We start from the raw sequence: 15,501 nt of genomic DNA, 5'->3' as shown, positions 1-15,501 counted from the left end.
AGATTGCTTGGTGAGTATGAAGAAGCCATTGTGCATTCTACATGCGCCTTCACCCTATGATTTTATACATCTCGCAGATCTATGACATGATATGGCGACCATAGCAGTATACGAGGACATACTGTACTCTATGATACTTACTTCATACAGAGACATACTGAGGCCGATTGCTTCTAGGGTAGAATAGTTTTGTAATATGATGTTGTACAGCGGCAACACATGGTGGCACAAGAGTAGTTATGGTATTGTACTACAGAGCCAAATGAACTCCAGGTGCCATTATATAAGCTTTGGGAACAGTTCCTTGAACACTTATTCCCATTTTTTATATCTATGGCATATCTTCTTGAAATGCCCTAAATGTATGATAGTTGGGAGACCTATTGCTGGAACCTGCATCTATCATGAGCATGATACCTCTTCGCATGCCACTGTCAGAGGAGCAAATGGCCAGCTTTATGTCTTGATTAATTTTTCCATTCTTACCTACAAATATATAGAGCGATGTATGCACAGGTACTTCTCCTTCTAAAATGGCATGTAACACCATTCTCAAGGCAATTGTGTGTCTCAGTGGTGGGTCTACCATCTAGAATACATTTATTGCATGCCCTTTTGAAATACAATAAGTGTAAAAGATAAGAGTAACTTTTGAAAATACATATGTAGCCTGGTTAAGGTGCCTTTGTCAATCCTTTTGACTATAATCCCCTAAATCCATGACCTAACCTCATTCTAAAATATTTGTCTCTTCTATTGAGTCTCTACCTATGTTGAACTCTCAAAATTGTGAAGTATGCCATTATAATCCTGTCATATCGCAGAATTTAAAATTTTACCCTTAAACACCCATTTCATGATGCATGATTTAGTTTTGACGAATGATTCTGTTGACGATTATGATGGTCATTATGATAAAACTTTATATACAGAAGATTATGAAACTCCACTTATACAGGAGTTTAGACAAATGTCAGTGCTAAGGAATAATACACAGAATTATCTTTCATTATAAATTCACCAGACTTTTGAAGCCTTCATATGTGAAAGGAGGAATGTCGGGTACACATGGTGCATTTTTGGATGCACAGGCTAAATGGTTCACTTCACAAGACCCATAGTCCTCTTCACTTTGGAAATAAACTCCATCTGGTGAATGCACAGAAGGGTCTACGTCGAAATAATTAAAGGGCCTTAGAAAGAATCCCACAGCATTGCCTGGAGTGGCCGTGTTTGGAAGGTCCTCAGAGTGTGGAATGTGAAGGAACCCAACGGTGACCCAAGCAACCAAGTCCTAAGGGGAAAGAAAGAACAGGTTGGGCTCCAAATAAACAGGAAGGGTATGAGGGATATATGTAAATTTGATCAAAGAAAGGAGGAACAATATATTAGTAATGGAGATGGTTTGCTTCTATAGCTCCTATGCAGACCTGTTTCTCTACAGTTACAGACTAAAAACAAACCTTGAACAACCTGCTATCCTGCAGTGATGAGTTCCTCCCTTGCTTTTGCCATATCTTTTTTTCCAAACTAGAGACAGTAGAAGGGACAGATAGGCAGGAAAAAGGTTTATACACAATTTGGTAAGATTTTACTAATCATGACTGTTTACAATAATCAGTTAGCAATAACATTGATTGCAAATGCATGCACAAACATGTTATATGCAGTAATGTCCAGAAATAGATATGATCTGAATTCCTTTATGATTTATCACTCCACTTTGTTTGGGAATAATGGGAACAATGATTACAGATGCTCCCCTTATAATGTATGATGTAAATGGCTGTGAAGTATGATGTGAAGTATGAACTAGTTTAATATGTTATTCTTCGTTGATACAGATGCATCTCACAAAGTTAGAATATCATCAAAAAGATAGTTTATTTCAGTTCTTCAATACAAAACGTTAAACTCATATATAAGATAGAGTCATTACAAATAGAGTGATGTACTTCAAGTGTTTATTTCTGTTAATGTTGATGATTATGGCTTACAACCTATGAAAACCCAAAAGTCATTATCTCAGAAAATTGGAATACTTTATAACACCAGCTTGAAAAAAATGATTTTAACATCCGAAATGTTTGTCTAAAGAAATGTATGTTCAGTAAATGTACTCAATACTTGGTCGGGGCTCCTTCTGCATCACTTACTGCATCAATGTGGCTTGGCATGGTGGCGATCAGCCTGTAGCACTGCTGAGGTGTTATAGAAGCCCAGGTTGCTTTGATAGCCGCCTTCAGCTCATCTGCATTGTTGGGTCTGGTGTCTTTCATCTTCATCTATACCCTATAGATTCTCTATGGGGTTATGGTCAGACGAGTTTGCTGGGCAATCAAGCACAGTGATACTGTTGTTTTTAAACCAGGTATTGGTATTTTTGGCAACGTGGACAGGTGCCAAGTCCTGCTGGAGAATTAAATTTCCATCTCCAAAAAGCTTGTTGGCAGAGGAAATCAAGAAGTGCTCTAAAATTTCCTGGTAGATGGCTGTGCTGACTTTGGTCTTGCTAAAACACAGTGTAGCTATACCAGCAGATGACATACCACCCCAAACCATCACTGATTGTGATACTGAAGAGCTGTATGAGTTTCACTTTTCACCTGTAATGGATGCAATGTAAGGCTAGTACCTCTGCTGCATATCACAGTGTGCTGTGAACAGATACTGATCAGAGAACATACGATGGCGGAAAAGTACAGATAATGTTTCACTAAATAAAAAGGCAGTTTTCCTACAACAGACTTCATTGACATTAAAAATGCATGTAAAAGAAAACTATTCATTCCTGAAAACTATGGTGACCTGGCCCTATTCCCTAGTAGGGCAACACTCTGAACTTGGTCACTAGTGATGAGCGAGTGTGCTCGTTACTCAGGTTTTCCGAGCATGCTCGGGTGGTCTCCGAGTATTTTGGGCGTGCTTGGAGATTATGTTTGAGTCGCCGCAGCTGCATGATTTTAGACAGCCTGAATACATGTGGGGGTTGCCTGTTTGTTAGGGAATTTCCATGTGTATTCAGGCTGTCTAGCAGCCACAAATCATGCAGCTGCAGCGAATTAAACATAATCTCTGAGCACTTCCAAAATACACGGAGACCACCCAAGCATGCTCGGAAAACCAGAGTAACGAGCACACTCCCTCATCACTATTGGTCACCAATATAAAAATCAGAACTATTACATATTAACACGTAACTGTTACTTTCATTTTATCCATATGTGAGGGAGCGCCAGGGCTGTAGTTATGGCTGAGAATTATGGTTCTTGCGCACCCTGGTCTCGTGTCACATACAAACAATGTCCTTTAGTCAGTGCACTTGCCTCTCTGCCCTCTGCACCTTCAGGATCTACTCTGGGTGGCTGAAGGCCTTCTCTATACATTTGCACACAAACAGAGACACAGTACAATTGTAACTTAAAACATAGAACGTTACTTTTTCCTCTTCGAGGCACATCATTATTAGATACAACATAAGCATAGGGTTCCAAACAGTCCAGTTTCTCCACTTTCCTTGCACTTCTTCCTACCAGCCGCATTACCCCCAACTCTGGGAGTGTTCCAGGGCTCCTCTGCCCACAGGGACGCAAAACATTCCCATATATCCCTTTATTTTATCCAACGTTATATGGTGCAACAAGCACGACTTTTTTTTAACAAGTCTTCCACAGTTCAACAACACGCGTCTTGTGTCGTGTTTTCCGCCCTTGGACTCTGGGCCCGGGTTCGGACTGACATCGTCTCTGCAGCCACAAGAGCGGTGGTCTTCCAGGGTAGCACAGAGGCAGAGCTGGATTGAGCAGTGGCCCAGACACAGGGAGCTGACTGGGTCTGCCCCAGGGCTGCACACTGCTCTGGATCTTCCCCTGAGTACAGGGTCACAGCCACCGCGAAGTATCCATGCAGGCTGTCTTCTTTGATAAAGGAGACCCAATCTCCTTCATCCAGGGATCTGCAATATTATATGGATGCAGCATTGATGTAGACTTTGAACCCATATCCATGGTCAATGTCTGCAGAGACTAATTGCCCATGAGTATATCACCCGGCCATAGCACACCCTCGCTCTGCCCAGACTTCCTTCTCACGTCATTTCTTGCATTCGATAACTCCCGCAATCCAGGTGGCCTGCCCGGGAGACGGGAACAGGCCCCCCACTGCCTGATGAAATCGCAACGAGCCAAGAGACAGGTCACCACTGGACAGGGGTCAGGCCTCCAGTGTTTGGTAGGCGGGCAACAGACCGTGAAGCGTGGGACCACTATGCAGAGGCTCGCTCTCTGGAACGGTAAACCATGCGACAAACCGGCTTTCTGAGGCAAGGGGTCGGGGCATGGGCCAGTCCTCCGGGATCAAGGGCCGAGGTGCACTCACCATCTCCGATTTCAACAGCCTGACCGCGGCCATCGCGCAACTGCCTGACTCCTCCACGAACACAGGTGCTTACTCCAGCTCCCGATGCTAAAGTACCGACTAGGCCTTCGTTTCTGGCATGGGCTCCTCCGGGGCTGTCGCTATTTCCGGTCCCCGATGGTGTCGAAGTTGATGGTTTCGGCTCCTGTAGATGGTGTTCCGGCTCCAGCAGCCGCCGGCAGCGCTCCTCCGAAGGTACCATGGATCGGTCTGGGCGGAATTCACCATCAACCTCTCATAATTCTCTGGGTCAGGCCTTCTTCTCTTCTTGCCCCCATTTCCACTCGACGTGGCCTATGCCCCTGCAATGATGGGTACAGGAATGGTCCATCGCTCCTGGAGCCGTGTCTCGCAATTACACCGTGCAGCTGCACTTGGGGTTTTCTTCTTGGTCCCACCCATTCCATGGTGGGGTCACTTCCGACTGCTCCACCCATTTCCCTGCAATCTGTTGTAAGGGGCGAGGCCTTCTTCTTCTCATACGTGCCCACCATGGTCGGACCAGGGGATGTTCTCACATCCCTGGGTCATCACACCCACGAAGGCTCAGGTCACAGTCGTCATTCTCTTCTTTGGCGCCATTCTCCGCCACTTTTACAGATGCCATCTTGGTCACAAAAAAAGGGCCAGTCACATCCAAAGTTTCACTCAAGTCCAAAGTTTCAATCATATCCAAAACAGTCACATCCAGCATTTCAGTTTCTTCTTTCTTCACAGCATCCCCGCTTTGCAAGGCTGTGGGATCCTGCTGACTACGCCAAGTGTGAGGGAGCGCCAGGGCCGTAGTCATGGCTGAGACTGATGGCTCTTGCGCATCCTGGTCTGCCGTCACATACAAACAATGTTTTTTAGTCAGTGTTCTTGCCTCTCTTCTCTCTGCACCTTCAAGATCTCCTCTAGGTCGCTGAAGGCCTTCTCCATACATTTGCGCACAAACAGAGATACAGTCCAACTGTAACTTAAAACCTAGAACATTACTTTTTGTTCTTCACAGCACATCATTATTAGAAACAACATCAGCATAGGATTCCAAGCAGTCCAGTTTCTCCACTTTCCCTGCACTTCTTCCTACGGCCTTCAGTACGTGCCCGGGTTGTACCGTCTCTTGCGGTACCACAGCGTCCTCACTGTTCAGACTCACTATGCTCAGGTTTTTCCTCGTCCATTTTGCCCCGGACTTGAGGGCATCTGCCCATGCAGTGAGCTGCCACATTATAGAGCCACCTGCATCCCCGTACTGTTGTGACCTCCACTGTAGTCTCCGTTCCACCACTGCTGTCAAACTGCTGCTAAGGCTGTACTTCTGGCCCACTGGGACCTGGATGGCTGGGTTACTAGCTTTGATCCTTATGGAGCTACTGGGTAGCTCAGGCTCTAAAGCCCACCCGAGCTGTCCGGGCTCCCTAGTCCCTCTGCCTCTCCCCAGGAAACTGTTCCTGCCTTATCCCCAGTTAACTTTTCCTATGTTAACTATTTATTATCTAATCCTATCCTACTATTTAGTCCTAATGTTGCCCCTCTAGTGGGCTAACTTAGTACTGCACTGTCCCTAGACAACTATGGAACAACTATACACAGTATATAAAACATTCATATAGCAGCAAACGGTTGGAAACACTATAGCAGATTGAAATCACATTTACATAGAGCGGTCACACTCCTACTACATCAAGAACTGGGACATGCTTAAAGCGCTAGGGGCATATACCAGTTTTTGTAACCCCTTACACATAAATCAATAATATGCATAAAATTTATAAACTTTGCGATATATCTAATAATAACAAAAGATATATCAAGGGTTAGAAAACCAATATTATATGAAATCCCTATACAAAAATACTTTATTGATTAAAAGGACCATAATAGGGTCCACACCAAAAAGTGAACAAATACCAAACAGAAAAGTGCTCAAAAAAGTGCTCAAAAAGTCCAATACCTGTTGGGGTGAACTATGAGTCCCTAAGTGTGCCGCCGAAGCTGACACCTACCTGGCTGCGGAGGTTGGCCCCCTAGGGGAAAGTGTATTGGCGCCCCCGCTCCACGATGACTGACCCTGGGGGCCCTATTTTACCTTGCAGCCACTAGGGAATCTCTCTGCTCAGATTCTGGAGGGACCCCTAACAATAGACATAGACAGAACTATGCTAAGGAGACTCTAGACTCCCAACCCGTAAAAACAAAACTGAACACATTGGGCAAACAGTGGTATCAGGGTGAATAATCCGTATATAGTCTGATGAGCAAGCCTTTTCCAGACCAACCTATTGGTGTTGGTCAAATCCACCACACCAATATACCATATGATACATTATCCCTCGCAATGATTTATTCATGTCTCTTTAATATTTAACGGTTCATAGTCTGGCATAGTATTCCGATAGCCTCATATGTACACAGGGGGAGAGCATTCAATCCACTTCCCTCCTTGATTTAAAAAATATTTCCAGACCAACCGTCTCTCCAGCACGGAGTACTGAGACACAAATATGCAGAGGAGTCAAAAATGATAAATAAGAATAATGCTCAAAAGCATATCAAATGCATCAATTATCAATACTCATCTTACTCTTGTTCTTATTTCACCCACTACCTGCCATGCAATACCTAGCGCCTCAACACGTTTCACCTCATCAGGAGGCCTGATGACTGGATACAATGTGTCCCGATAAGGTGTAATAGTTAAATGCCGGTCGATGCAATCCTCCATTTATACCTACCACATTCTCCGCAATGCTCATGCTGTCCAATAGTCAGCCGATCGGATGCCACAATTTTACTGCCCCTTGCATCTAGAGCGCATGCCCCAGCTGGAACGCACAGGTTGTTATACCAATTGCCTAGCAGATGATGGAACGCAAAGATGCCATACCCAATCAGATGCCACGGGTTGCAGTTCCGCTTCTGGGTAAATTTACCCCGGCATCTGTGCCTCATCACTGCGCATACCCCAAACTAGTATTATATCCGGGTGGATTGCGTGGAAAGCAAGCTTCCCCCCTATCCGCTGCATACAATATAGAAAGCGGAGACTGGATGAAACACAACACCATGTCAATTGAAGCACACCTTAGGTAATAAACTAATGACCAATCCCAATCACGATCACTGTTTAATATAACTTCATAGATACTTATCAGATACTTATAATTATGTCAGTATACACTGATTAAATCATTTTGACATGGCATGTATTGAATTATCAATTTCACAAACCGGGGAATCAGGTCAGTTCCCCATTGAGCGTAGCATTGTAGGTAACAGGAGGAATAAAATACAATGGATCCCTCATAGTGATCTATGCTACTCCCATCTCATAGGGAGATTACCCAAACCATGAGAGAAACCAGCCCCCCCAAAAAAAGGTCACTAGAAATTCATTCCCAAAACGGCTATAGAAAACAGGCAAAAGAAATTTGTTCATTAATCCCTTCCGGCTCCATAGTCTCCATCCTAAATATCCACTCACATTCCCGTTTTAGGATAGCCTTGTCAATGTTACCCCTCTAGGGTTTACATAGACCACCTCAATGACCATGAATTTAATTTCTGTGGGATTTCCATTGTGGTAAGTCTGCATGTGTTTTGCCAGTGGAGTATCCCTGTTGTTTCTAACATCTCCCATATGCTCCCCAACTCTCCTCCTAAATTCCCTTTTTGTTTTCCCTATATAATCCCTAGGACAGGAGCAGGTAGCCAAATAGACCACCCCTGTGGTCTTACAATTGGAGAAGTCTCATTGGTAAAAGGTTTTACCCGTAGTGGATCTCCAGAAAGACTTACAGGGTTTCATCCATTTACACATACTGCAATCCCCACATCTATAGAAGCCACAAAAGAGCACAGTAAGGTCAAAAATACTCTTGTTTCTACAAGACTGGGGAGTCCACCACTCCTTTGTGGGTCATTTGCACTAAAGCTGTTCCATCTAGCAGGTCCACACGGATATTCCCTTTCTGAACCCTGCTTATACAGGTACTATACAGATGATCAGGTTTTTAAATACATCAGATAGGGATTATATAAATTAGTTAGGAGTGCTCTATATGGGTATACCTTGACGATTGGTGGAGCAGCTAAGTATAAATTTTTTTGCAAAAAAAGTATCAACTAAATGCCCTGTTTTTTTTCCATCTTTTGATTAGCACTTGCTTATTACTGTGATTTTTTTTTTACAACAGAGTATTTTTGACCTCACTGTGCTCTTTTATGTCTTCAAGTTTCTTGATGGTGTGAACATGTTCCTGCAGACTTGTTCAATGTGCAAGTAGCCCATGTGTTTCTGGATCGATAGAAGCCACACTGTCTCCTATCCAGTCATGTTCCACTGGTCACTGGTCTCTTATATTGGCTATGCACCAGCATGTCCCTTATCGATCTACTTTTCCTGAATGTAATATTGGGACGTGCACCCACTACATCTGTGAGATCTGGATCAAATCTGAGAATGTCCCAATGTCTTGCAAAAATACGTCTGACTTCCTGATGTCTCAAATCAAAGGTAACAATAATTCTCATGACCTCAGGGGAACTGTTTACAACCCGTTTCTGCAGTAGACGTTGTCTGTCTGTTTTTTTCGCGATATTGTATGCTGTATCCAGGACTGGATTTTCTTTGAATCTATTGTACAGTACATGTCCCCTGATTGTCTCTTAAAAATGTAATTTCTAGAACTTTTCCTCCTCAATGTGAGAAATTGGCCCTTAGGAATCCCTCTTTTGAGGGGGAACGGATGATGGTTATGTGTTGTGAATTCCGCTCTTGGGCTCCCTCCGGTGGTTGTAAGTGGAACTTTTGTGAGTTCTGCTCTTGGGCTCCCTCCGGTGGTTTTAAGTGGAATGGCTGCTCCTTGGATTTAGCTTTCAGCAGCTGCTTCCACTGATTGTCTTTTCTGCTCGGCTATTTAGCCTGGCTTTTTCCTTCAGCTTGTGCCACTAATCTATGGTTCCTGGTTGGATTCACATCTCTTTGGATTTCCCTGTTATCCTGACCAGTTCAGCAAAGCTAAGTCCTTGCTTGCTCTTTTCTGTCCACAGGTTGTGGACTTATCCGTTCTGTGCTTTCTATGTTTGTCCAGCTTGTCAGTATGAATTAATTCTGTGATACTGGAAGCTCTGGGAAGCAGATTTACCCTCCACACCTTTAGTCAGGTGTGGAGATTTTTGTAAACTCTGTGTGGATTTTTTGTAGTGTTTTATACTGACCGCACAGTATTCCATCCTGTCCTATCTATCTAGCTAGACTGGCCTCCTATGCTCTTCCTAGTTTCATTCTGTGTATGTCTTTTCCTTCTCCACTCACAGTCATTACTTGTGGGGGGCTATCTATCCTTTGGGGATTTTCTCTGAGGCAAGATAGTTTTCCTGTTTCTATCTTTAGGGGTAGTTAGTTCTCAAGCTGTGACGAGGTGCCTAGGGAGTGTTAGGAGCATCCCACGGCTACTTCTAGTGTTGTGTTGAGCTTAGAGACTGCGGTCAGTACAGATACCACTTCCTTCAGAGCTCGTTCCATGTTGCTCCTAAACCACCAGATCATAACAGCTATGCCAGTGTAGAAGGCTATTGCTGCTTGTCGGTTTACGATAAATACTTGTAGATATACAGTACAAAGCAACAGTTTGGACACACCTTCTCATTTAAAGATTTTTCTGTATTTTCATGACTATGAAAATTGTAAATTCACACTGAAGGCATTAAAATGAATTAACAAATGTGGAATTATATACTTAACAAAAAAGTGTGAAACAACTGAAAATATGTCTTATATTCTAGGTTCTTCAAAGTAGCCACCTTTTGCTTTGATGACTGCTTTGCACACTCTTGGCATTCTCTTGATGAGCTTCAAGAGGTAGTCACTGGAACTGGTCTTTAAACAATCTTGAAGGAGTTCCCAGAGATGCTTAGCACTTGTTGGCCCATTTGCCTTCACCCTGCTGCCCAGCTTACCCCAAACCATCTCGATTGGGTTCAGGTCTGGTGACTGTGGAGGCCAGGTCATCTGGCGTAGAACCCCATCACTCTCCTTCTTGGTCAAATAGCCATTACACAGCCTGAATGTTTGGGGTCATTGTCCTGTTGAAAAATAAATGAAGGTCCAACTAAACGCAAACCGGATGGAATAGCATGCTGCTGCAAGATGCTGTGGTAGCTATACTGGTTCAGTATGCCTTCAATTTTGAATAAATCCCCAACAGTGTCACCAGCAAAGCACCCCCACACCATCACACCTCCTCCTCTATGCTTCACGGTGGGAACCAGGCATGTAGAGTCCATCCGTTCACCTTTTCTGCATCACATAAAGACATGGTGGTTGGAACCAAAGATCTTAAATTTTGACTCATCAGGCCAAAGCACAGATTTCCACTGGTCTAATGTTCATTCCTTGTATTATTAAGCCCAAACAAGTCTCTTCTGCTTGTTGCCTGTCCTTAGCAGTGGTTTCCTAGCAGCTATTTTACCATCAAGGCCTGCTGCACAAAGTCTCCTCTTAACAGTTGTTGTAGAGATGTGTCTGCTGCTGGAACTCTGTGTGGCATTGACCTGGTATCTAATCTGAGCTGCTGTTAACCTGCGATTTCTGAGACTGGTGACTCGGATAAACTTATCCTCAGAAGCAGAGGTGACTCTTGGTCTTCCTTTCCTGGGGCGGTCCTCATGTGAGCCAGTTTCTTTGTAGCGCTTGATGGTTTTTGCAACTGCACTTGGGGACACTTTCAAAGTTTTCCCAATTTTTCGGACTGACTGACCTTCATTTCTTAAACTAATGATGGCCACTCGTTTTTCTTTACTTAGCTGCTTTTTTCTTGCCATAATACAAATTCTAACAGTCTATTTAGTAGGACTATCAGCTGTGTATCCACCATACTTCTGCACAACACAACTGATGGTCCCAACCCCATTTACAAGGCAAGAAATCCCACTTATTAAACCTGACAGGGCACACCTGTGAAGTGAAAACCATTCCCGGTGACTACCTCTTGAAGTTCATCAAGAGAATGCCAAGAGTGTGCAAAACAGTCATCAAAGCAAAAGGTGGCAACTAGAATATAAGACATAATTTCAGTTGTTTCACACTTTTTTATTAAGTATATAATTCCATATGTGTTAATTCATAGTTTTGATGCCTTCAGTGTGAACGTACAATTTTCATAGTCATGAAAATACAGAAAAATCTTTAAATGAGAAGGTGTGTCCAAACGTTTGCTCTGTACTGTACTTCCAAATGTCTATTTCTAATTTTGACATCAAGAAATGCCAGTTCCTCCCCATGAATCTCCAATGTAAATCTGAGGCCTACATCATTCCGATTTAAGTCGTTAATAAATTCATCAAATTGATCCTTCATCCCTGTCCATACCACAAAGACATCATCTATAAACCTGTACCATATAGATATATAGTCTTGTTACCATTTGATATCACTTCCAAAAATGATGGTCTCCTCCCACCAGCCCAGGAACAAGTTTGCATACGATAGGGCACAGGGACTCCCCATCGCAGTGCCCCTGAGCTGGTGGTAATGTGTGCCATCAAAAGTGAATGCATTGTGGGTAAGTGTGAACTGAAGAAGGGATATCACAAAATCATTATGTTCTCTACATGCTACCAACCTTTGTTGTAGAAAATGTTCCACACCCCGATCCCGGCTTGGTGTGGGTTGTTGCTATATAGAGCCTCTATATCAATGGAAGCAAACCAAGCATCCTGACCCAAATGTATACCTTTAAAGGGACACTGTCACCTGAATTTGGAGGGAACAATTTTCAGCCATGGAGGCGGGGTTTTGGGGTTTTTGATTCACCCTTTCCTTACCCGCTGGCTGCATGCAATCCTATATTGCAGCCAGCGGGTAAGGAAAGGGTGAATCAAAAACCCCAAAACCCTGCCTCCATGGCTGAAGATTGTTCCCTCCAAATTCAGGTGACAGTGTCCCTTTAAGTTTAAGTAGCAAATCCACTGTGTCACTAAGATAAGATGGAATAGAGATGACAAAGGGACGAAGAATTTGGTCTATATATAGACCACAGTTCTGCATCAGAGAGTCTACCCCTGAGAAGATTGGTCGTCCCTTTAAGGGGTCAAGGCCCTTATGTACCTTTGGCAGTACATAAAATGTTGCTACAAAGGGAAACTTGGGTAAAAGGAACTCAAATTCAAAATCCATAAGACCCTGTTGATAACATTCCTCACGGTTGTTGTGTTTAAAGAATTTTTTCCATTTGAGTTTCCTGCAGAATAGATAAAGGTCCTTAACCCACTCAAAACTATTAAACTGATTTGTTGGTACAAAATTTAGACCCCTTGACAGTACATTATATTTGTCCCTGTGAGCGTGTGCGAGGACAGGTTCAATATCTGTCCCCTATTTAGTTGAACTGGGTTCTCAAGTGGTACCCTGTTCTCGCACCCCGCTCCAAAAAAGAAGAAGAGGAGGAAGAGGAGGAGGAGGAGACAAAGGGGGCTGCACCGATCCCGATGCTGTATTTGGTGCCAAAAAGGGGGTTAGTGTGCCCATCCCATTTCTGTGTGTCCCTCTCCCCCTCTTTCCAAAATTCCCCCTTCCACCTTGCCATCTCTGAATTGGGTTCCCCTAAATTGTAGCCCACCAGATGTAATATGTCTTTTCTGTATCTGAAGTGTCTATGTCTGAAGATGAAGCCTCTGATTGTCTTTCTAATTGAAAATTGAAAACCTGATTTTCACTGAAGTCTTTCAAATCCTTTTGGAACTGTAAATGTTTCCTTTGGTCTGCAACAGGTATTGGACTTTTTTGAGCACTTTTCTGTTTGGTATTTGTTCACTTTTTGGTGTGGACCCTATTATTGTCCTTTGCGATATATCTAATCAGGAAAATTAGCTTTTTTTTTCGCAATGACAAATCAAACATTTTAAAAATTCTCAATTTCGGGGTAAAATTCCTATTCAGTGAAGACAGACTGTCCCATTACTGAGATAGGAGATGGTGGTTGTATAATATTCTATGTAGAAAGGAAGGGGGAGGAGGTGGAAGGAGCTCTGCTTCTAGCTCCTCTCTCTACCTTTCTTCTCTCTGTATAAAATCTTTTCAGTAACAGCCACCATCTCCTGTAACAGTAATGTAAAAATCTGTCTTCACTAAAAACAGATTTTACCCAGAATTCAGAAAGTGAAAGATCAGTCCTGCAGAAAAAAGAAACAGATTTTTATGATAAACTATATTACTAATTGCTTATTTTCATGTGTGCTATTATTATTATTATTATTATTATTATTATTATTATTTATGCAGCACCATTGATTCCTGCTGTACATGAAAAGGAGTTACATGCAAACTACAAATATCACTTACAGTAAACAAACTAACAATGATAGACTGGTACAGAGGGAAGGTCCCTGTCCTTGCGGGCTTACATTCTGCATGCTATCAATTTATAACATATAAATTAAAATGACAATTACTCTATAAGTTTAAGAGTAGGGTCCAACAGTCTTGATGGGTGTCAATGTGTCCTTTCACCCATAGGACTCCATTATTAAGAATTATTTTGATTGTGAAATGACCAACTGCATCATTTTTGCTATACTACAGACTGAGCGGTGGCAGTGTTTATACCAGACATTAATACATTTACATCTATCTGGATGACTGTGATGGTGGGATATGGTATGCGGGGATCATTTTATTTGTATTAATATTTTACTGATGATCATGGTGTTCTCTTGTAGGATGAGTTATTTGCTAATTGATGAATGGCTGTGGTTGCCATCTGATATCAGCCCCCACAGTACTGTACTGTTGTCTTCTCACAGGGTCAGTGAATAATCCTGTTTTCTAATATCTTAATGGCATATTGAACTAGCTTGTTGAAACAATGAGCCCCTATAACCCCCCCCCCTGACCTGTGAATGAGGAGGGGGGCTTTTAAAATATCAGGGAGGTGAGACAGGAGAGGAGATCCTGTGTGGAATGATGATGTGATCACAGCACCTCAGAGAGAAAGAAGAATATATGGACTACTAGATGGCTGGCCGATTCTAACACATCGGGTATTCTAGAATATTCTGACTGACAGAACATGTTCAGTGAACGTGACTGAATTACGTGGCACTGTGACTGATAGAACTTGTTCAGTAAACGTGACTGAACTACGGCCGGACTGAGCCTGTCGCTGATTGGTCGCTGGCGGCTGGTGCAGCCAATCAGCGACGCAGGATTTCCATTACAGACAAACAGACAGAATTAGACGATCATATAGTAGATGTTATCCTCTGTCTGCTGGATTGTTGGACTTTTATTCTGTTACTGAACTGCATTTGGGTTCTGGACTATCTTATCCTTTGTGTGGTGGATCGTATATGGACCTTTCATATTTTTGCCTAAATAGAGGTCTTGGAATAGTTCACTATTCTCTTGCTCTGTTGATTGTGTGATATCGGAGAAGGACCCCGTGACAGCATTCTTGCTATACTACAGACTGAGGAGTGGCAGTGTCTACACCAGAAATTAATACATTTACATCTATCTGGATGATGGCTTGTTGATAACATGAATACAATATCAATAGTACTGATAGAAATTTAAATCAGTAACTATAAGGTAACTGTAGTTGATTGGCTCACTCGGCTGCTCACAGAGGTAGAACATTTCTCGTTTTAATATTCTACTGGATTGTTAAAAAGGTACGGTATGGCATAAACCAATGCAAAGTTCAGAAAATCAACACAGACTTTCTGGCATAACGGGAAAATAAATTAATAACATATAGCACAGTCTATGTGGCTGTGGGGATCCTCCCGCACAGGGAAAACAAAAGGGAACAGCTCTCTTTATCCTAAACACAGCTCTTGAGCTCTCATCTCCAGGCACACTGAACACTGAATGATTCAGAATGCTGACTATTTACGTTCTAGACTACATGCTGGAGTGGAGATATGGTGAACAGTCTCCCACCCAATCTTCAGCTGTTCACAAAAAATCCAGCCTATAACATGGCCGAAAAACACCTCTCAGCACTTAGTGTGCTTGAGCATTTCCCCAGGTTCATCTCACTGAAGCTAACATCCTCAGAGATAGATATCTCCCCTACAGTACTTTACTAATGACTT

At 42.8% G+C, this 15,501-nt stretch overlaps 1 protein-coding gene across 1 annotated transcript in view; it reads right to left on the bottom strand.

Annotated features, from left to right (window-relative positions):
- Positions 1 to 903: 903 nt before the first annotated feature.
- Positions 904 to 15,501, bottom strand: part of AOC3 (amine oxidase copper containing 3) — a 64,650-nt gene continuing 50,052 nt past the window's right edge. The window contains exon 4 of the mRNA XM_069751871.1: positions 904 to 1,294. Coding sequence (XP_069607972.1) covers positions 1,010 to 1,294 — 285 coding nt within the window. The 3' untranslated portion in view covers positions 904 to 1,009. The remainder of the gene's footprint in view (positions 1,295 to 15,501) is intronic.

This window comes from Ranitomeya imitator, chromosome 2 (assembly GCF_032444005.1).
Source record: "Ranitomeya imitator isolate aRanImi1 chromosome 2, aRanImi1.pri, whole genome shotgun sequence".
NCBI lineage: Eukaryota > Metazoa > Chordata > Amphibia > Anura > Dendrobatidae > Ranitomeya > Ranitomeya imitator.
Note: the sequence above shows the minus strand (reverse complement) of the source record. Positions and strands in the feature narration are given on the sequence as shown.